The sequence below is a fragment of the Leuciscus leuciscus genome, assembly GCF_965113295.1.
Source record: "Leuciscus leuciscus genome assembly, chromosome: 6".
NCBI classification, from domain to species: Eukaryota; Metazoa; Chordata; class Actinopteri; order Cypriniformes; family Leuciscidae; genus Leuciscus; species Leuciscus leuciscus.
In genome coordinates, this window is record NC_138730.1 from 42,090,350 (window position 1) to 42,112,878 (window position 22,529).

The window sequence follows — 22,529 nt, forward strand, 5'->3', positions numbered from 1 at the left end:
TAATCAAAACATTTCACGTAGTGATTCCACAACATCAGAAATACATACAGAAACTTTTAATTCTTTTATTTAACACACATTTAAAAAAGTGAACCACACTATACAAATGGTTTTTCAGGTAGCAGGTAACAATGCAGAGTACACGTCTACAAACCTGTCCAACTCCAACTTCTCGGGATGTGCAGCTAAAATTGCACCTTTTTCCTAAATGATTTCCTTTCTTCTCTTAAAACATTTCTGAAGCCCCTATTTGTTAAGATCTCAATGTATCTTTGTTCATTTTCTTCTTCATTTAAACGTTGATAGGCAATAGCATGCTTAATGTGTAGGGTTTATTTCTGATTGGGTTTTTAAAACCTGCAATGTTTTATTTTGCGAGATTAAAGCTCAAGGTCTCTGTTTGTATGTACATTTTGAATGCATTCTGTCCATATGCAGGGCAACAGTAAAGTCTATCTCTCGCACATTAACATTCACTGACGTACACACACACTCCTCTTCTGTTAGTCCTTTTCCTTTTTAAACTCTCACATTCCCATCAACACAGGCCGAACATCAAGAGGAATGATATTTATTTCCCGAGAGACAACTTAAAAAAAGTGAGAGAGAGAGAGAGAGAGAGATAGAGAGAGAGAGACAGTAAAGACATGGAGGAGTGAAGAAATGTTTAGGCCAAGTAGCTGTAGGTGTCCTTCTCTCCGTCCACCCGCTCCAGATATTCCTTCTCTATGAGAATGTCAATGCACTTCTGCAAAAGATAAGACGAGCCAAAGTTAAATATGAGCGCTATTCTGTGCTGATACAATTATTTGGGACTTTAGCTTATTCACCGTATCGCCCAGAGTTAGATAAGTCCATACATACCCTTTTCATCTCCGTGCGTGCCGTAACTCTATCTGACGCACCCTCCACTAGCCTAGCTTAGCACCAAGACTGGAGGTAAACGGCTCCAGCTAGCATACTGCTCCCAATAAGTGACAAAATAACGCCAACATTTTCCTATTTAAATGTAGTGATGTGTATAGTCACAGCGTGTACAAATAACAAGGTCACGTGAGACAGACATCTTCTAACCGTATACATACTGGGAACTATATTCTCAGAAGGCGAAGCACTGCTACTTGGGTGGAGTGATTTGCTCGCAGCGCCTGAGAAGCCCCGTGGTGAGCAGCAGAGAGTTCGCTCAGAGTTGGAGTAAATCACTACGCAGAAGAAGCAGTGCTTCGCCTTCTGAGAATATAGTTCCCAGTATGTATACGGTTAGAAGATGGCTGTGTCTCATATGATCTTGTTATTCGTACACGCTGTGACTATACACATCACAACATGTAAATAGGAGAATGTTGGTGTTATTTTGTCACTTATTGGGAGCAGTATGCTAGCTGGAGCCGTTTACCTCCAGTCTTTGTGCTAAGCTAGGCTAGCGGTGGGTGCGTCAGACAGAGTTACGGCACGCACAGAGATGAGAAGGGTATGTATGGACTTATCTAACTCTGGGGGATACGGTGAATAAGCTAATGTCCCAAAAAGTCGGCGTGTTCCTTTAACCAGACTAGATTTGTAAAAGAGGAATGACTACCTTGATGACGGGGACTCTGGGTTTAAACCGTGATGAGAGCTGGTTCAGAACCTCCGCCAGGAGTTGCTGATGCTTCAGAACCTTCCTCATCTTCATGATTCTCACTATGGCCGCCTGCACAAAAGGAACACATCTTAACTTAGCATGCAGTCCCCAACACACCTCACTATAATACTTGAACTATTTTTGCAATACACTTTTGGAATACCAAGAAAACCTTCTAAAAGACCTACTACAATTGTCAAAACGTGTGATGCTGTATCCCACAATGCAATGCACTCGGTTTGACCTTCCATTTTTATGGAAGCTTGTTAATTGATAAAGAGACAGGTGGGAATTATAGGATTGATTTCCGTAGAACTGCACAAGGGCAAAGAGCCTTCTCTGTAAAGGGCTCCCAACTTCGGAACATGTTTCCAAATGAGTTTAAGGCAGTGTGTGAAATAAAGTATTTTACATTGAAGGTAAAGCTTTAAAATAAACCCAAACTCCACGCATATTTAAATTTAATAAATGTTTGTTTTAATTAGTTATTCATGCCAGGGTTGGAAGCATCCTTAAAATAGGTACAGGTCATTCAGGTATGTATTTGTATGTGTATAAATGGCATGCAGTATTAGCTTTATTCTATGATTAGTAGGTTTTATTTGTATTTATTTTTTAGAAAAGCCTTTCTGAGAGACAAATTAGCTTATGCTATACTCTCGATGTGCAAAACATTTTCCATTTTTGACTGGAATCATGTTTTCTTTGTACTGTCCCTATATAAATAAACATATGAAACTCATAAAAAAAATAATGAACTGAAAATAATTAATTCAATCAATTGATCAAGATGCAATGCAGCATAAAAGCCAGACTAAATTATGACACCTAAACCCCTAGCATAACAATATGCAGCTTAAATTGCTGTGTAAAGTCATTTATGTCACCTCTGAGCAGCATTAAACAGTGTGAAGACACCTAATTGCCACTTCTGTAGCGCTTCTGTGCCAGCTTTGCAGTGTAAAATTTGCCATCAAGTTAACCTGAACCAGGGACGGGTCTAGACCCATTTTAAAGGCGCTTCAGCCTTCATGTCTGTTGTCTCAGCTTCCCTAAAACTCTAACTACCTATCTGAACGATCGGGTCAGTGCTGCTTCCTAATGAAAAAGTTATAATTTTCACGTGTTTTTAAGTCTTATTAGTTTAAACATGGAAAATGTAATTTGTTTATTCGTTCTTATTTTATTATTGACCGTTTACTTGTCTGCAATGTTTAAAACTTTATATTAGTTAGGCTAGTATTTGTTTTTGCAATTGTAAATTGAAATAGAGTATTGTGAAATTTCATTGGTATTGTATTGTGAGGTTACATCGGTCAAAAACTATGAAAGCAATAACTTTTTTTCTTTCTTTAGGCGGGGCCAGTGAATGGTTTGGCAGGGCAAGTAAATGTCTGATCTAAAGGCCAGACCAACCCCAAACTTTTGAAGGGTGGTGTATATAAGCAGTGTGGACAAGGATACCTGAATCAAGAGTTTCCTGTCCTCCTCAATGTTTTTATGGGTTGTTTCCTGTTCCTGTTTCTGCTCTGTCTTCATTGGCACATTAATGTTCACTCGCAGCTTTTTACTGGGAAGGAAAAGCATCAGCCATCAATATTCACAAATGCATTTAGCTTTTACCCTGCATGATTTTAAAAACACAAAGTGTAAAACACTAATTATAGAATCGTAGCTGTTGTTTGCAAGATGAGATGAGATGAGGAGACCTACTTTTTATAGCCCAGGAAGAGTTTTATGAGGGTGTCGGGTTTGAATTCCATTTCATCCACATTCGCGTTCTCGTCCTCTAAAACCTGCACAGACACACTGATGATTATATAACTGAAAACAACTGAAAAATATAATACATATTAGCCTGTGCTGAAGTCATCATGAAATGGCATTCACAACCCATTTTACATATGTAAAATGAAGCTAAAAAAAAAAAGTATTCCATCAGAAAGTCCAATGACAATTGATTTAAAAGAAACCGTTAATTAAAAAACAATTGTGATTTCATGGTGACTTAGCAAGCATCCAATTGCTTTTTTGAATCAAGTCCAAAAAATTGCTTACCAGCAACTTGGATTTCAATAATATTTGCAAAACCTGCACCAATATGTCCTTAGAAAAAATGAAAAAAGCTGTTAGTGCACCAAATTAAAAATCTGACATAAGTGTATTGTACCAAGTCCTCTTTTGTTTCCTTACTATTTTGATCTGTGTGCTGTCTGTCAGCTGCTGGACTGTATAAATGTCTTCTGTGTTATACTGCAGTAGAATGGCCATCTGGAACGTAGATGCCTGCATGGACACACAAACGGTCTGATGAATATTCATGCCTTATTTAAATAAAATATCTAAATAATTGCATTATTCAAATACAATTCATTTATTACCACAGATGAACCAATTCCACTATTACACAAAAATACAGAAACACAACTCGGTTACGTTAGTGCATATTTAGCAAATTTACACTAGAGTTGAAATCTTTTTTTTTTTAAAGAAATGCACCAAGGATGGTAGTGGTTGGGGCATTCAAGTGACATATCGTGTCGTACCTGTAAGGTGTAGCGGTTTTTGAAGCAGTTGGTGACCAGTTCTCCTTTGGACAGGTGGTAAAGCCAGGTGAGCTTGCGGCCACTGTGTCTGCTGGCATAGAAGGCTGTGAACCTTTGGTAGCTCCTCTCCAACTGCATCAGAAGAGACAGATAATGGATTTAGAAGAACCTTGAAAAGACCAAAAACAAGTGATTTACATACAAACACATTTACATCATTACCTCAGACGGCAGAGCGAAAGTGCAGGACTGCTGAAAAGGCCATGAACCCGAGCTCAACACCTGGATGCTGAAGTCCACTAGAAAACAACACAACATTCATGAGCACAAATGACAGTATTTGAGACGGCAGCAGAGCAGAGAGAAGCTCATCCTTACAGTCTAAAGGCTCGGAGTTTGTGAGGTGCTTCTTGAACTGTTCGTTGAGGTCTTTGCTGACTCCAATGTCCTGGAACATGCGCTGGAGTTTCGATGTGTATTCAAAGCCACACGCTTGCTAAACATGACAAACCAAACAGTGTTAGACACGATGGCATATGCACTGGACTGAAACTACAAGAACATTCAAAAGCACAATGACACCACTAGGGCTCGGATGAGTGTTGGCATTGTTAACTAAAACTATTACAGAATGTTTTTGTTTATCAGAACAATGCTGAAGTGAAATAAAGCCTATTAGATGAAAAAACAAAAAACCAAAACAAATTTTATTAAGTATTAAATTACTAAAACATTAAAATAAATGAAAGCTAAATAGAAATATTTTAAATAATGAATTTAAATGACAAAAGAACAAAAACTTAAACTGAAATAAAAATAAAAATGATTATATAAAAAGCTAATATTTAAAAATATGAATAATATTATAACAAAATATTAATAAAAACTATGATAGTATATAAATAATAGTAAAATAAGACTGCTTTGGATTAAAACATCTGCCAAATGCATAAATGCAAGTGCTTCTTTGGCCAAACACTGCGCAATAAAATTGGTAAAATACAATAAAGAAATCTGGTTAAAATAAATAACCAAAACCTGTTTTTCACTAAATGAACACAAGAATGATATTTAATCATTTTCCAATATAACAATACATAGACTAGTAAAAAAAAAAATTGCAAAAGGCCATTTTTTTTATACTAAATTTAAATCATGAAAATGCAGCACATGGTCTTACATGAACAATTCTGATGACACATGAACATGAATTGTTAAATTAGACAATAAAATGATCAATTGAAACAGACAATATCAATGAATCTTTCACAGAAATGATTCCAACTTCTGCATTCCTGCAACTGAAGAATAACTAGAGAAGCTATAAATCCAAGTACAAAATACAATATTGCATCTGGTGCTGATTTTAGGACATTAAAGCTTTATGGATCATATTAACAGATGTTTCTGTTTTCATAAGCTGTGGAGGAAACTCTTGCACCTTTAGTTTGGAGATCATGCTGGCTTCTGCATCATCGCTGGCGCTGTTCTGATGGACCAGACGCTTAGCCAGCATCTTCGCATAGAACTTCTGGAACACGTCCTTGTCCTCAATGTACTTGAACACCACCATCTACAAATGAGGAAAAAGATCAATACAGACAAAACAAAGACATTATGTAAAAATGTTGCTCATAAAAGTGCTGTGCAAATTGTTTTGGCAATCACAAATCATCTGAGAACATAAAACGGACCACTTGATTCAGAGTGTCTTCGAGTTCTGCCTCCTCTGGGTTTTTGGAGCTGCAATATCAGACAGAGGTTTGATTAGATCCAGCACAGGGATCTGAAAACATTTACAGTGTATCAACAGACAAAGACAGCTGAACACACACCTCTTCTTGAGCAGAGAGTCGCAGTATCTGGCCAGTAGTTCAGGAGATTTGCTGGAGGACTGAACCATCTTGGTCACAGCATTATTATTTATGAAGCGCCCACAAGCCTGAACACAGAGAAAATACATGCTTGAATGCTTTCCATATTCAAAAGCTATTAGCAAAATATAATCTTAAAGATAGGCTTCATTGATGTGTTAGTTTCATGAGATTCACCCATTTAAAGCTCTGTCATACTTCAAGTGAACTCGAACAAACAGGTGTGATGTAATTTCGTACAAAATCAGGCCGAAACTACTTTGTTTGGAGTTTGAAATAGCTTGCTAAAGCGAACTTGCTGGTAAACACCTTCGAACTACAATTTGTCCATTGCAATTACATAATAAGTGGGTGTGGCTCTGAGGCTCCGCCTTCTTTGACATGAAAATTAATTTATTCTGTTCAATCCGTCAAGGTCAGACACGAGTGAACATGAACACACTTGGAGTGCTGCTTTATAGCATAAAGTTGTCATTCTAATCGAAAGCAACACTGACACTTTTTTCATGTTTAATACAGTAAAGAGTGCCGATTGCTGAGCTCGAGCAAACCCTATCCATGTTGCTATGATCAGATGCGTTCTTAAAGATGAAGTAAGTGATTTGAGAAATGCTGTTGAAAGTGGATCAGACCGAGCAGCACAACACACTTGTAGCCAATCAGCAGTAGGGGGCGTGTCCACTCATGATGGGGGGAGGAGAGAGGAGAGTGAACAAGAGGGAGATTTGAAGAAAGACTGTAGAAAGAGAGATAGCTGAGAGGCATTACAAAAAAGAAAAGCTCAGAGGAATATCACTGGAAAAAGAAGGGTTATGATCAGGCAAGAGCTTCAGGACCCGAGTTAATATTAGAAAAGCTTTCTAGCGCTGGAGAGACCGAAGCAAGAAAGCCTGAGTTTGTGTTGTAACAGAACCAAGATATGCTGTTGTTGTAATGTTAGCTATAGTTACAGGACAATTCTGACTGTCATTGTTTGTCTGGACCTGGTGTTATTTTTTTTCTTCCTTGTCATTCGTTTGTCATCTTTGCTTTATTTTTCGCGAAGCATTATTTTGCTTTGCTTCAGCTGTCATAAGGAGACATCCACTCTTGCATTGCGTGTTCATGCAATTTGGGGGCGGAGCAATGAAGGGAGGGGTGTGTTCGTTTGGAAATCAAATATCAACAGTGTTTCGCTTACTGCACCTTTAACTGCTGTTTTCTCACTGCTGTCATTTATGTTGTTTATTTTGTTATTGAGAGAAAAGTGTGGCATCGGGACATTTAGTAACAGTATACCACGAAAAAAAAAGGTCCAAAAAGAACTTCACTGTGAGTATATCGGAGCCTCTAGAAAATGGATCTAAAAAGCAGTCTGTGAGAGAACAGGAAACAAGACACCAGCCAATAGACATGCAATAACTTTACCCTATCAGATTAAACTATTAATTATCTAATTCAATCTTGACTAGAGAACTAAAAGGATGGTCATACCTTGTCAAGAGCAGCCACAAAACCAGCATCATTGTTGAATGCTGACATCACCAAGGCATTGTATTTCTTGTGGACGTCCAAAATGGTCTGGACGTACATTTTGGGGTCCTTTAATAAAATGTAAAAAAAAAGAAAGAAAAAAAGATCACATTAGTTATAAGATCAGGTCTAAAGCATGATGGTTAGTTGGTTGAGGTTAACGCTATGCCAGCTTCCTCGGCTATTTTCAAGCTGATTAACAAGTTTAGATGAAATAAAAGCAAAAAAATTTAATAAAATAAAAAAAACGTTAAAAATGTTTTACTCAGGCTTGACTAAAAGTTACATCTATTTTACAGCTTGTGTTTTATTGTTAGAAATATATTTTTTTCTGTCTCTCTTTCTTTGGTCAACTTCGGTTGTTTTTAAATTGTGCTTTATAAATAAACATTGTATTGTATTGTAAGTTCTTCTAAAGTGTTTGCTGAAAAATATATAATTTCCTTGAATTAAACCAGAACCCTTTAATAAAATATGTTTGAGATACTTGTATGTCCGAAGCATGATGATCTCAGCTTCAGATGGTGTAATGTACATTGCAAACAAAGCTTCATACAGACTCACATTGAGAGCAGCCTCCCCACATTTCTCGATGGCTGCCAAGCCTTGATTATAAATGTGCGTTTCCAAAAGTTTCTTCAATTCTCCCAATCCATCTGTGATCCTTGACACAAGATTGTACATGCGACCCAGATCTACAGAGAGAGAAAGAATAAATTATGGTTGAGATTTTCAATCTGAAGACCGCGTGTACATTCACTGTTTTCACTGTGGTTCACACCTTCATTTTTGTCTGCGTCCAGAAGATTCTGGAACTCTGTGTGGAAGATCTCCAGGTGTTTCTCGATGAGAACCTGCTCACACTTCCTGGCCAGCTCATCCTGTGTGCTTTCGTGGAGGTAGACCTGCACCCTCCTCTGCTCCTCCAGCAAACGAGCCTCGGCCTACAACACATACAACACTTCAGCTTCACAATACAGCCAAACAAAGTATAACAAATAACAAAATAATTGAAAATATATTGCATATACTTGGCCAGCCCTACTGGACACCAACAACACATTTCAGTGCACAACCAGAGTGTAAAAAAAATGTGTGCCTCACCTTCTTCATGTACTCAGTAACAGGATTCTGTTGCAGGAACTCGGTGCTTTCCCTCGTGTAAAACCGTTCGGTGTCGGCCAGGAACTGAGTCTCAAAGTATTCCTTGTAGACAGACAGAGTCGGTCCTTTAGCGAAGGCGTCGTCCTCATTGAGACCCAACTCCACTGCGAGAGACAGAAAGAATCATCAACTGAGCAACACCACTTCTAAACATCTTTATCACAGACTCAAACAAACAAGCAATGAAATCCATCATGATGTTAACTAGGGCTGCAACTACTAATCAAGTAAATTGATTATTGATAATGAAAATAATCAACAACGAATTTGATAATCGATTAGTCGTGTCTGTGCGCCGTGCTCGTAAACCATCAGCCAGTTCTGCCGCTTTACAGTAGTGCATAACCCATTTCTATGGACAAAACGCATAGCCTATGTAAAATAGCGGAGAACACAGAGTGAGCCGCTGCGGGAAAGGCACACGATGCAATTTGTCCGAAACATGAGAATGCTTTATATTTATAAGCGCTTCAAACTAAAGCCTAAGCGTTTATCGCGCCTTGCCCTCTCGAGCTCTGACAGATGCGTGTGCGGTTTAATGCTTTTGACACGCATTTTGCTCAGCCCTTAACTTAGATAGTATGGCGAGTATTCATTTTTGCATATTCTGACAACAAGAGTCGTTAACCTTCACAGACAACGAGTGCCGGTGGGTGCACACGCGTAAAACAGAAGGAGCTCAGTAGAATAGGAGCGTAAAAATTCGAACTAAAATACACTTTTTGCTTAATTTTTGTTAGAAATTATGTGTAGTCTTTAAAATTCTACGTGTAACACAAGTAATCATATTTATGAGAGCAGTAACAGTAAAGGCACTATTGTTGGAATAGCCCATTAATGTAATATAATTACTGTTCAGATGAGTGAATGTGTTTTCATTCCTTGTACAAGTTAACATCCTGTATAAGCATACTGTAGTTAGTAAACACGGATGTTCAAATGCTTGTGTGACGTGCAAAGTGAGTAATGCAGAATTTATATTTTTGGATGAATGAACCATTTACAGTTTGGGGACAGTCATTTTTAAACGCTTTCTTGCGATTAGAACTGTGATTGATTGAATTGATCATCTGAAGCGAATGTGCTGGAACGACACAAAGTGAAAGCGCAAACATAATTTAAACCACATCACATTTAGTTTTAGTAGTATGATTATTCAAAGCGTTTTAGATGGTTTATTATTATTTATATAGTGCATTAATAGCGGGAGAGGCAGAGCACCGGGAGAATCTGTGTGTGTGTGGCTTGTCTAGAGATTTAACTAATGCCTACATTGTCTTGTCTAGAGATTTAATTTACATTGTCTTGTCTAGAGATTTAAAGGGTAACTAAACCCTAAACCAACTTTTTTTAGTTAATGATCTGTAAGAATGGGGCTTTATTAGTGCTGTTCATTGATTCAAGTCTTTTTTTTACATTTGTGTTTAAAGTGTTTTAATTTTACAAAATATGGTGTAAAAACGTCTGAGTGCTGCCCTCTTCAGGTTGAACAGTGGCTACTGCAGTTGAATTTTCCTATTGGAAGTTGTGGTACCCTCTGACGTCAGAGAGTACCAGCTAACCACGCCCTTGCCTGCAGAGAGATACGTCACAGATGCACGCCCCCTCTCCACTGGGCTCTGCCCACTTTTCCAGCATTTTTCAAATATTGCCAGTGGGTGGAGTCAGGCTCTGACCAGGGGTTTAGTTACCCTTTAACTAATGCCTACACTCAAAGCGCAAGTGCATGAGAAAATGTTTTACATTTACTAAGTGTGTCTTGTCTAGGGATTAAACTAATGCCTACATTGAAAGCGTGAGTGCATGAGAAACATTTTTTAAGTTCACTGAGTTTCAGTGACATTGCTACATTAAACTACTATATATAATGTTGAATATAATGTATATTAATGCAACGGGGGAATATTTGTGGACCCTGATAATAATTAAATAATAATAATAAAGTAATAATAATAAACTCTTTATTTTGGCTTAAAATATGACGATAGTATCGTATCGGGAGTTCAGTATCACGATTTGTATTGAATCGTGAATATGTATAATAATTTTAAAAGATTTTCAATTCGATTTATCAAAAATAAATCAACAGATTAATCGATTATCAAAATAATGATTAGTTGCAGCCCTGATGTAAACGATGCCGCACCATAGGACTGGACCACTCCACTGATGAGTCTCGTGTTGATGGTTTCTCCGTTCCTCTCCTTCTCTATCAGCTTCAATACTGCATTGGTGACCTAAGAACAAAGGTACCAAAGAAAATACACTTATTAGTGTTAAGCACTTTTCCTAATATATGACGTTTCCCTTTTCCAACCGTACCTGCTTATTCAGAGGCCGAAACAAACATTCCCTCCACGTCACCAGAGCGAGCTGGAAAAACACCCACACACAGACACACAGAACATTCACAAGACATACATATCATGACATCAGATGGATTGAAATGTTGCTGCATTGCAGAAGAAGAGCAAGAAACACTCACAGAGTAGATTTCATAGATCCCTTTCCGGCCCTCGTCACACTCCCGGCGCACCCAGTGGCGGTTGAGATAAGCACAGATCCCATTGAGCACTTTACTGGAGAACCTGTAATCCTCCCACTGCTGCGTGTAGAACTTCAGAACGCTCTCGTCCATCAGATCCTCTCCATCCTGAGGGAAACAGTCAAATATATACAGATTCACCGGGAGTTTAAGGGGTAGAGGTCTACCCGACCTAACCAATCCCGCTAATCTCACATTTAAATTTCCCCTAAAGAAAGAAAGAGTGATTGGGGATAACAAATATAATGTTGTTGGCTATACAAGAATTTTATTTGTCATTTTTGTCTTATGATACTGCAAACACAGTAAAACATGTCAGAGAAAAATTTGCTAAATTAAATGTCACTAAAAATTATAAACTTAAAATTATTTTGTTTTAAATAACCATGCAAGTACAGAATTTGACTGGCTGACAACGGTTTCATTAGCTTACATCTCTCCACCTAAATCCGACCACAAAGGCTGAATGTTCTCTCTGAAGGTGCACTCGTGGACGGGATGCAAAGAACACATCTTGCCAGGTTGCTCAGTCGGGGCAGGAAACTGGGAACTGTGTTAACGCCACCACTGCAGAAAGTTTTGATCACTTCAAGTTCAAGGTCGGATACTTGTGGATATTGTCAGACCGCCCACTCCCGTCCAAAGTACACCAGAGTTACCGATCACTACCGTCTTTCATTGGGAAATTTAATCTCACACCACAAGGAATCGGATGAGAGTTCGACTGCTCCCCCTCCCCTGCCCTCGCTGGAGTGTGTTCACATTATATTATTTGGGTCCGAACCGCAGTTTATTTGCACTATCAAAGCACAAAATGAATAGCATTGCTCAAAAACATAAGACTGTAAACAACTATGGATGTAGTTTCCGTGACGTCACCCGTCGGTTTCTGAAGAGCATTTTTGATGCCCAAAGTGGGTGGAGCCGGCCGTCGCCATCTTGGCAGTGTGTCACCGCACGTCACTCCCGGATAACCGAAAATGAGCAAAGCGGCGGGATTAGCTGAGGTGACCTGACGCTAACAGACAGCAGACAAACGGCTAGTAGTGACATCAGCGGCAATCCACCTGTCACTCAAGTGGCCACGCCTTAATTATGCAGAACTTTAAGGCTTAATATAATTTAAACGGATGAGTTATAAAAAAAAATTCACCCCCTCACAGTTGTCATGAAGGGCAAAATTAGCTATAGACCAAAAGCACTTTTTGTACCAGGCTGTAAACATGTTTTTTTTCTGCTGTAAAGTTGGGCATATTAACATGGGGAGTATATGGGATTGACTCTTTTTGGAGCCCGTCTCTAGTGGCCAGTCGATGAACTGCAGTTTAAGTCACTTCCGTGTCGGATTCAAGAGAGAGACCGGAAGGTTGACGCTTGCTCAAAACTATTATGTTTTGTTTTCATTTTTTAACCTATAGTTTTGTTTTCAAAGCATCAGCACATAATGGCACTTGCGTCTATCTTCCACGAATGTACTGCAAATGCTCTAAAGACTGCTGGAGTCCATTTGTGAAATGACTTCTACATTCTCTCTGCTTGCAGTGCGTCAGTCACGCTTGTCAGGAAAGTGAGTGAGACGCACACAAACATACGTTATCAACAGCAGGTCACTTCGACTTTGCCTTAGGACAACTGTGTTCATATCAGCAGTGAACTGTACTGGAGTTCACATGAACCGTACCCCAGACCACCATTTATCTGCGGACTCGGGTACGGTTCACAGGCGTTCACATCATCCGAACAAACTGAACTCTGATGTCAGTCAAACCTAGTGTGAAAACACCCTAAATTAATCCAGTGTTTTTGAATGAGGATTCTTTACCTTGACTATTGTTGTAACTGGTCTATAGGTAATTCACAAAGCATCTACTTTGTTTTTTTTAGGACAAAATGTTTATGGTACTTACTTAATATTTTTCAGAGTGTCTTAGTGGATTTGTAAGCTTTTTTTTTTGTCAAATTCCTTTAAATAAATAATAGTAATCAATCATTTACACTTACTTTGGTCATAAACAACTGTGTAGTTCTGAATCAGAATTTTTTTGTGTTAAATGCTGTGAATTTGTTTCACTGGGTGAAACAATGGATCCTAATAGACATTTGGTTCAGGGTCACTTAACAAATCTGAATTTTTTTGGTAAATCAGTTTCAATTTTAAGTCACTGGTATGAAGTCCAAATGAAAACTTGATTTTCAAATAGAAAGCCATTATTTTATAATATTTCAAAATATTAAAATTTTTTCACTGTATTTTAATCAAATAAATGCAGCCTTGCTAATAAAAAAAAATCTGACAAACCCCAGTATTTTGAATGGTAGTTTATCTGACCCAAACAAAACACAATGCATCTATTCCTGTGATGTACCTTTAGTAAGTTAGTAAGGTAATTCTTCAGAAATTCCTTCAATCTCTTGTAGAGTTCCAGCCCCACGAACTGAGCTCCTCCGGGTGTCGGGGTCTTCTTCGAAGGTTTGGATGGGGGGGCACCAGCACCGCGGGCCTGATTCGACTGATGCACACTAGTGCAGTAATTATACACGTGACTGGAAAACATGGGGTTAAGGCCACAACAGACACTGGACGAGCTTTTGAACCAAGCTAGAAATGACATTAAATTGCAATTGAGGATACGTGTAGAGCTCCATGTAGCGTGACTTGGCCATGCTCTGGCGGGTGTACACCTGCTGTATTCCCGCCCGCAGATCATCCCAGATCTGGTCCAGCCCGATCTGCTTCAGACCGTGAGGGGTCTGTGTCCGGTTAGACGACATCCTCTCTTCCTCTCGGCCCTGCCGCTGTGAGTCTGACGCTCCTCCTGATGTTTGATTGGTTCTTGTGCCTGTCACTCAAGAGCTACTCCTCCATAGGGTCAAGCGGTGAGAGAGGATGAAGAGGGTCGGACCCTCAGGGAACAGCGACAGACAGGAAAGAAACCTGCGAGGAACAAGGAAGAGAGATGCAATTAGATACAATTACTTAAAATTTGGCAAGTGAGTCCATCCTGGGTGTAGCTTGTGTCCAAAAATCTGAGAAAACTAACAGAAACCTGCCAGCAGATGAAGAATCTACTGATAGATCTCAAATAGACACAGCAGCAGTTTTTCCTGGGACAAACATTCCTTGTATGGAATCTACTGTTCATTATATCCTGGGGTTCCCTTCTTGTATCCATGGCAACAACTCAAGGAACAGAAAAAATTCCGCTAGGAGCTCGGAGATGCAGCCGGTGCTGTAACCAAGCAAATTAACAGCGTTCTGCCATCAGATCATGACTTACAGTGATTCACTCGGGCAGAACACCACACCTGTGGGACAGCAGAACATCTGGACTCACAATGATTTTCAATAACTTCATTACAAAACAACACCAGAACAGCTGAACGGTGATTACATTATACAGCCACTCGAATTGTTTTTGTAGCACAAACATAATACATATTATGGATAATATCCTACCTATAATATATAAATACTAATATATTACCTTTTTATTATTTCATCTATTAGAAAATAAAATTAAAATGAAATATAGCCTAATAGATATATATATAATAGAAAAATTATAATTCATATATATACAAACAATTTTAAAGTTAATTTTGAGGCAAAAGAGGTAGTTAAAACTACATGTTCAATTATTACCCTTTCATGAAAAAATATTAGCTTCTTTATTATTTCATATATTAGAAAATAAAAGAAAAATTTAAAATAGCCTAATATATATATATATATATATATATATATATATATAATAGAAAAATTATAATTCATATAAATATATATACAATTTTAAAGTTAATTTTGAGGCAAAAGAGGTAGTTAAAACTACATGTTCAATTATTACCCTTTCATGAAAAAATAATATTAGCTTCTTTATTATTTCATATTACAGATATAATAGATAACATGTTATATACTATAGATAATTGTTTTATTAAATTATCTATTGTTACATCATAAAGTATATATATATTAATCTATTAGATATAATAGACTAACAATAATTCATATATATATAATAATAATTTCATATATTATATCAGTAGTTTGTGTATCATATTGTATGTGATTACAAATTTTCAATTATTCAGACACATTGCTATCCTAACTTACAATAATGAACTACCGGTATAGTGTCCTGCACCCACTAGTAAAAAATATATAAAAAATTCTATGAATAATTTTTGGTTTGACTATATATATATATATATATATATATATATATATATATACGAATTTCCAATTTTAAATAGTTAATCTCGCAATAAAAAGTATAGTTAAATCTAAATGTGCAATTACTCGTTCATGATTTTATTTTTATTATTTTATCTATTACGTCTATAATAAATGATAGTGCGTGTGTGTGTATGTGTATGTATATATAAATAGTTGTAATTATTACCTGTTCATGAAACTACTGTCAAAAAAAATGACATCTATGTTCTGTCCTGTTTTTCCATCTCTGAACTCTTCTGATCTCCACTAAACTCAGATTTCTGATGTCTCCACATCTCTGCTGAACTATAACTCCCTCATTTTATAGAGCCTCACCTCGTGATGTTTTTGAGCCCCTGTCTACACTGAGAGTGAGCGACATGTCCAGAACTAGCATCATTTTACTGTGAGCGATCTAGATTTGTCGGGTCACTCGTAGTGCATCGAGAAGAGCTAATGAGGGCGAGTCATTTGTTTCCAATTACCGCGGTGCTCGAGCTTTAAAGCAATGCTGATGTTTCCGTATACCGATCACTCCTTCCATCCAAAAATATCACAGAATAAAAAGTTGCTTAAATGTGTGTGTGCTTCAGGCAAACACAATCTGACTGATGAGGCCTCACCTCAAAACACAGCACAGATACTCTGTAAACACGTAGAGATCCGTTAATACAAGTCAGGAGAACATAAGCACACAATGCAGTTGGAATTATGATATCAATATATTAGTCATCGCCCACAACTGTGTGTGTTTGTGTTCAGGATTAAAGCTAAAGCTAACGGCTAATCTCGCGCTCTTACCATCATCCAGAAAGAACGACAAACGTACACATGAGTCTCCAACACCACTCCGGATCCCGATTAGGAATATCCCCTTTTATATCTCAGACGCGTATGTTGCGATCTTTATTTTTACGTAGAAAATAAAAAGAACAACGCCGAAACAACGAACACAGAAAAAAACTCCGTCAGCGCGTGCTCACGGAAACACTGTCCCTCCGGAAACAGAGACACACTCCGTCAGCGTGCGCGCCGCTCGGAAACAGCGGCTGTGGTCGAAGGTTCCGCGCAAGTTTTTTTTTCGTTTTTTTTCGTGTCATACCAATTATGCAATAATAATTATATGAATAAAATAACTGATTATTATGGACTTTGACCGCACACATGGGTTCAAACGTGCTGTATTTCAGAAGTAGTTAAATCTCACTGGACATAATTCAGTACACAACGACAATTAGCCTAACTCAAAACATGTATTAGCTCAGAGCATTATTAGCATATAGCATAACTTTCATTTGAAAATAACTTTTAATTTTCACTGGCTACTTTTTCCCACTAAAATGTGCAATGCATTATGAATGGTATCATGCCTGTATGGTAATCATCATATATTATACATCTATCAAGTATCATTGTAATACACTATCTGATACCATACGTTTACCATACCACCACAGTACAATTTTGAAAGGATCCAAACAAAGTTTGATGTAAACAGACTCACATGTTGTGAAATCAAAACTTCCACCCATAGGCCTACTGTAAAATTACAGTTATGACAACATATGTTTTGACGCATCAAAATAAGTTACGCAAAGTTATACACGATGCAACAATCAGTTAAAAAGTAAGTTTAATGTAATTTAAGTTGAAATGACTTAAACATCCAAGTTGATTGTACTTAAAAATGTAAGGCAGCAACTTTTTCTTTTTCTACAGTAGAGCATTTACTGAAACAAAGCAAATTGGAGCAAGAGATCTTGACTAACATTATAGCCAGACTTTAGATTGAAAGAAATAAAATTATAAAAAGTGAAGTATTTGTCCCTTTTCAGATTAACATGGACTATAATGATAATAATCATTAACAACACAATCAATTCCTAACGAAAGGACTATATAATAAACTGTATTGTCACTCATTTGCTAAAAAAAATAAAAAATAAATAAAATAAAAATCATGTTTTTTTGTTGCAAAAACAATCCAGTAGTTTATTGAGATTTGCAATGTGTTCATTATTGGAGGGTCAGTTTCTTCACAACCCTCAACATCTCAAGAGCATCATCTTATGAGCATTTTCCCCAAAAAAGAACAACAGAACAAATGATTGCATTACGTTATAATAAAATAACAATGTAATTCCGACATGACACCACAGACAAACCTTAATAAATATGCAATTGTGTTCATTTAAAAGACCAAACAATGTGGTGATGCATGGAGACCATGTCAAACACATTAATTAACCAAACAACTCAAAACGTACAGAAAGCAACATTATTGTAGTGCTTTATTACCAACCAGGTTTTGTAATCTATCTGATGGTTGAATAATACTCTTGTTAGTGGATTCACATGAGCAGAGAGGGCAAACTCTTATGACACCATGTTAATAAATTGCGCAGAAATACAGAAATGCTCCATTGCCCAATTTAGGCATAGTTAAGAAATAAAAAAATGACTTAACCAAGCACAACGAAGACGATATTAAAAATGGTTTGTACATAAATTTGTGCTGCTGCGGCTGATTTCAAATAAGCAGTGCATTAAACTGCAAACACACACACAAAAAGTAATCTTTCTCCTATATTAACATGTAAGTGCCATCAAATCTGTCTCAAAATCCATGCTTGGCCAGAAGAAACCTTGAACCTTTGAGGCACATTAAAAGACATTGGAGCAAATGAACCATTCATAATCTTTTACTACTGAACACATCTGAACTAAAACCTCTATCTAGAGTTTTCATGTTTTAAAGAGCATTCTTCTCCTTATAAAAACCCATGTCATGTTTTCCAGAGGTTGAACAAGCACTTATGGAGAAACAGATCAATAACACTGAATTCTGATAACAATAAAGAACATTTACAATGAGATACAAAAGTGCTGCATTAACATTGATGAATGATTCAGAAATGCCATTGGCTGATGACCATGCTACAATATATTATTGTCCTGAAGATGCTGAAAACAAAATGTTAAATACAATCAAATGTCATTATCGGAAACATAATTGTGCATTCTGTACACATTCAGTTTTGTGCTATTGGAGTATTTGGTGCATTCGTGTTTGCTGAACACACATCAAATGCATTTTGTTAACAGACCAGTATTGCAATGATAAAAATGCAGCAGTTGTTGTTGTTTTTTTAATATTCCTGTCATGTGTGCATGGGATGAATTTGATCTTACAGAAGTCCTTGTGCTGTACTTGCTCACATACAAAATAATTACAGAACAGACATGCCAGTCAGTGCACAGACTTGCCAAGTGTCCATTTCACATCGGCTACTGAAAAAACCCTTCACGCATCCCTCAGGGTATCCATGTCAGAGAACGAGGCTAAATGAACCACTCCTTCTTGCTCTCGTCGATGGTCTCTGTGAAGGCGGGGTCATTGACGATGATGGCGGCGTCGGCGCAGTCGGCAGACTCCGCCCCCTTGGCCTCGTTTGTGTGGTAGGAGCCCTTGTGACGGAACATGTGACGCACCAGAAACACCAGCGTGCAGAGGATGGTGAAAATCACCACTGCGATGATTCCTACGTGAGAGAGAATTATATTAAAACCATGACTGTTATGATCAATTGTTGTCAAAATCAATTTAGAACTATTGTACAGCAATGATAAGATGTCAAAGCCTATGAAAGCCTAAGTCACATATACTTCGTTGGTTGATGGGTTGTATCATCTTCACAGGCTATTTCTATTCAACAAATAATACAATAAATACAAACATTTTATAATATCCAACTTATAAAAAATACTACATTTTGTATATACTATTCTATAAAACTCTAAAAAGAACTCTACTCTTGTTTTTACATTTACATTTATTCATTTAGCTGACGCTTTTTATCCAAAGCGACTTACAATTGCTATATATGTCAGAGGTCGCACGCCTCTGGAGCAACTAGGGGTTAAGTGTCTTGCTCAGGGACACATTGGTGTCTCACAGTGGATTCGAACCCGGGTCTCTCACTCCATAGGCATGTGTCTTATCCATTGCGCCACCACCACCACCCTTTTTCTGGGACCGTCTTACAAAATAAGGGCCAGATTTACTAAACAGGGCAAATTAGCATGAGAGCGCAATTCCAAAAAAGTGCCGATGGGAGTGTAAAGTTAAGCGCGTGATCTACTGATGACGCTCAAATTAAAGAACACAGACACAACTGGATCATTTCAATAATGACCAACACAATCTTCCAATTAACATTTGGTTTAAGACGGGCTTTTTTGGGGAGGTAATTAATGGCGCAAATACCAGTAAATTGACAAGCGGAAACTTTAGTAAATCACCTTGTATGATTCATTTAAATACTCTCCTACCATAAATGTTGCGTCTAAAGGGGAAACTCCTACAAATGCATATGCAATAAAGTCAACCGCAAAAATAACCCTGTCCATGCCTTTTCAGCGCTCATTTTTCACTGTGTGTCTTTAGTAAATCCTGACAGTGTTTTTTAACACCAAAAGAGGGTTTACGCTGGAGCGAGCTGTAAGTAAATCTTTTTAAATCTAAGTCTTTCAAAAGAGATTGCAAGATTTCTCATGAGATTAACAATTAGACAGACCAAAAGCATGTTTTACAGACAGGTTTCTCGCTAACACAAATATGTTCTAAGAATGTTTTGCAAATGTTTCTATTGAGTTATGAAAACATTATTATTAGTGAATGTTCTCTGAACGTTCACAATGTCCAGTTTTTTTAATATTCTATAAGCGTTTTTTTTCTTCTTAATTATGCGAACATTAAGGGAACATTCCATTTTGCAAACATTCTGGGATTGTTACTTTTTGAAAGTTCTCAGAACATTCTAAACATTTAAAAATGTTAGATGAACATTTAAAAAAAAACTTAAATGAAAGGTGTAGATCATGTTTTTGAGCTAATGTTTTGAGAGCATTATTAAAGACCAGATAACGTTGAACAAACACTCATGGAAGAATGTGTGTTCATAATCATAACTTTGAAAAGAACCTCGGCAGAATGTTAGGAAAGTTCTGAGAACATTCCTGTTAGCTGGGTTAGTGCTGAAAACACACATCGCAAGTGCTCTGTATTGTTGTGCACACTTAAATGTAAGCATATTAAAAGCGTGTGACAGTATAATACTACAACAGTATATTAGTTTACCTCCAATTATTGCAGAGTCTCTCTTGACACCATCACGGCTAACTTGCTCCTCATTGAATGGAGACTGCGCACCGGCTTGAAAGAAAGAGAAAAACTTTTGTGAAAAGAGCACAGTTTTCTGACTCTAAACATTTACAATCCCCTTCAAATAATTTGTTGGCATACATGAAGTACAGACGGTCAGTGTGTTAATCTGGTGGGCAGATGAGTGAATCTTTTGAGTGTTGGCAGTAGAGCGGATCTGAGACGAACCGTCTGCTCTTCTCATCTGCTGTCTCCACAGGCTCCAAACTACATGTTCCACAAATATCCATGAAAGCTCAAGCTATCCTCAATGCCATGAGTGCAAGCGTACACACACAAAAAATACAAGATGATCCTCGCCTCTCTCACCATTGCAATCTCAATTAAGTTTATTTATTGTAATGACAAAAACTGTGAATTCATATTGCCATGCATATGAGGTTTAGCTGTGCATAATGAGGTATGAAATGGTAAATAAATCAAATAAAATAGTGCAAAATGAATACAAAATATTTGCATAATTAAAATAAAATTAGGATAAAAATACATGTAGTTAGCTTATTTTTAAATAAATTATAACTATTTTACTAATATTTATTATATTATTTTAATATGATATTATATACTATATATATATATATTTATTTATTTATTTATTTAAACAATTACAGGTATAAACTGATTAAATTAAATTATGTTTTAGTATATATTATTTTAATGTAATAATAATAATAATTATTATTTATTATAATGTATTTATTTTTATAATAATTTATTTTATTATTTCTTTAATTTTAACCAGGGGTACTAAAAATAAAAACGAAGAAACTAATAATATAACTAAGAAATAACTTTAGCTAATACATTTGGGATGTAAGTCCGATTATATACAATTATCAGAACTATGAACTCAAGATGAAAAATAAAGAAAAATAGAAAAAGAAAAATAGACAACTAAAGACTAAATGCTTTTTTCCAAACACATCCTCAGGCAAACAAACACATTTGTTTTTCTATCATGGTGGACACTTTATTATATTTATACTGAGCTAATGATACTTCCTATTCCCTAACCTTACACATAAAATTAAATCACAAATCTTACGATGCTTGTCACACACACACACACACACAGTAATCCTCTCCACAGGGAAGAGATCACAGTTTTCCTCCAGGCAACCAGGGAAAGATCTCTCCATAACAGAGTCATTCTACAGAATTCTATAGAAATGATTTTCCTCCTCAAGAGTAAACATGATGTGGAACTTCTTTCCTCAATAACTCCCTGCCAATACCATGTTTAATGTTAAAAAGATGTAAGAGCAAAATATTTTGTTTCATTTTTTTTATCATCCTTTGGTTACCTGACTCTGGGTGCCAGGGGTCAAAGGCTGACGACATGGGCGGCACTGTGAGAGGAGACGCCCCGCAGTTGGACTCCACCAGGACTCCCTGTATGGAGGCTGTGGAGGGCAGGACGGTCCTCAGGGCGGCCTTCAGCGGGGCGATGCGGTTGAACTGCACTCTGGAGAGACAGCCTACGAACCCTGGGGTGTTATAGCGCTCTATCAACACCGGATCAATCTGACCCGTTTCTGAAAGACAAAGCCAACAACAGCTGGATGAAACATTTCAGTGCAATAATAAAGGTTATAGGATGGGTGTCAAAAACACGTTATTGGATGAGCAACTGAAATCTGATTTTTTTTTCAGCATCATTACTCCAGTCTTCAGTGTCACATGATCCTTCAGAAATCATTCTAAAATGCTGATTGGCTGCACAAGAAACATTTCTGATCATTATCAATGTTGTGCTGCTTAATGTTTTTGTGGAAACTGTGATATATTTTCTTTAGGATTAATAGAAAGGTCAAAAGAACAGCA

The 22,529-nt window shown here is 37.1% G+C and overlaps 2 protein-coding genes across 2 annotated transcripts in view; both read right to left on the reverse strand.

The window, feature by feature from the left end:
• Positions 1-51: 51 nt before the first annotated feature.
• cul1a (cullin 1a) lies at positions 52-16,491 on the reverse strand. Its single transcript, XM_082173006.1, has 22 exons — positions 16,283-16,491; positions 13,898-14,200; positions 13,632-13,809; positions 11,206-11,373; positions 11,043-11,093; positions 10,867-10,957; positions 8,661-8,824; positions 8,338-8,500; positions 8,121-8,251; positions 7,518-7,625; positions 6,006-6,112; positions 5,865-5,913; positions 5,612-5,743; positions 4,549-4,666; positions 4,393-4,469; positions 4,171-4,302; positions 3,818-3,910; positions 3,683-3,730; positions 3,338-3,420; positions 3,089-3,194; positions 1,580-1,693; positions 52-748 (listed from the first exon to the last, which is right to left on the reverse strand). The coding sequence occupies exons 2-22, from the start codon at positions 14,035-14,037 to the stop codon at positions 668-670; spliced, it is 2,334 nt and encodes a 777-aa protein (XP_082029132.1). The 5' UTR covers positions 14,038-14,200; positions 16,283-16,491; the 3' UTR covers positions 52-667.
• Positions 16,492-17,114: 623 nt separating this feature from the next.
• The window catches only part of cntnap2b (contactin associated protein 2b), a 47,286-nt gene continuing 41,871 nt past the window's right edge, over positions 17,115-22,529 (reverse strand). The window contains exons 23-25 of the mRNA XM_082172972.1: positions 22,010-22,240; positions 20,622-20,696; positions 17,115-19,023 (exon numbers count right to left, since the gene is read on the reverse strand). Coding sequence (XP_082029098.1) covers positions 18,824-19,023; positions 20,622-20,696; positions 22,010-22,240 — 506 coding nt within the window. The 3' untranslated portion in view covers positions 17,115-18,823. The remainder of the gene's footprint in view (positions 19,024-20,621; positions 20,697-22,009; positions 22,241-22,529) is intronic.

What these genes read in the sequence shown, in the direction of transcription:
- cul1a (XM_082173006.1), bottom strand. Translation starts at nt 14,037, where the DNA reads ATGTCGTCTAACCGGACACAGACCCCTCACGGTCTGAAGCAGATCGGG. An exon ending in GGACGCAGACAAAAATGAAG is followed by an intron (nt 8,252 to 8,337) that starts GTGTGAACCACA and finishes CTCTCTCTGTAG; the next exon opens with ATCTGGGTCGCATGTACAAT. An exon ending in CTCTTCCTGGGCTATAAAAA is followed by an intron (nt 3,195 to 3,337) that starts GTAGGTCTCCTC and finishes TTTCCTTCCCAG; the next exon opens with TAAAAAGCTGCGAGTGAACA.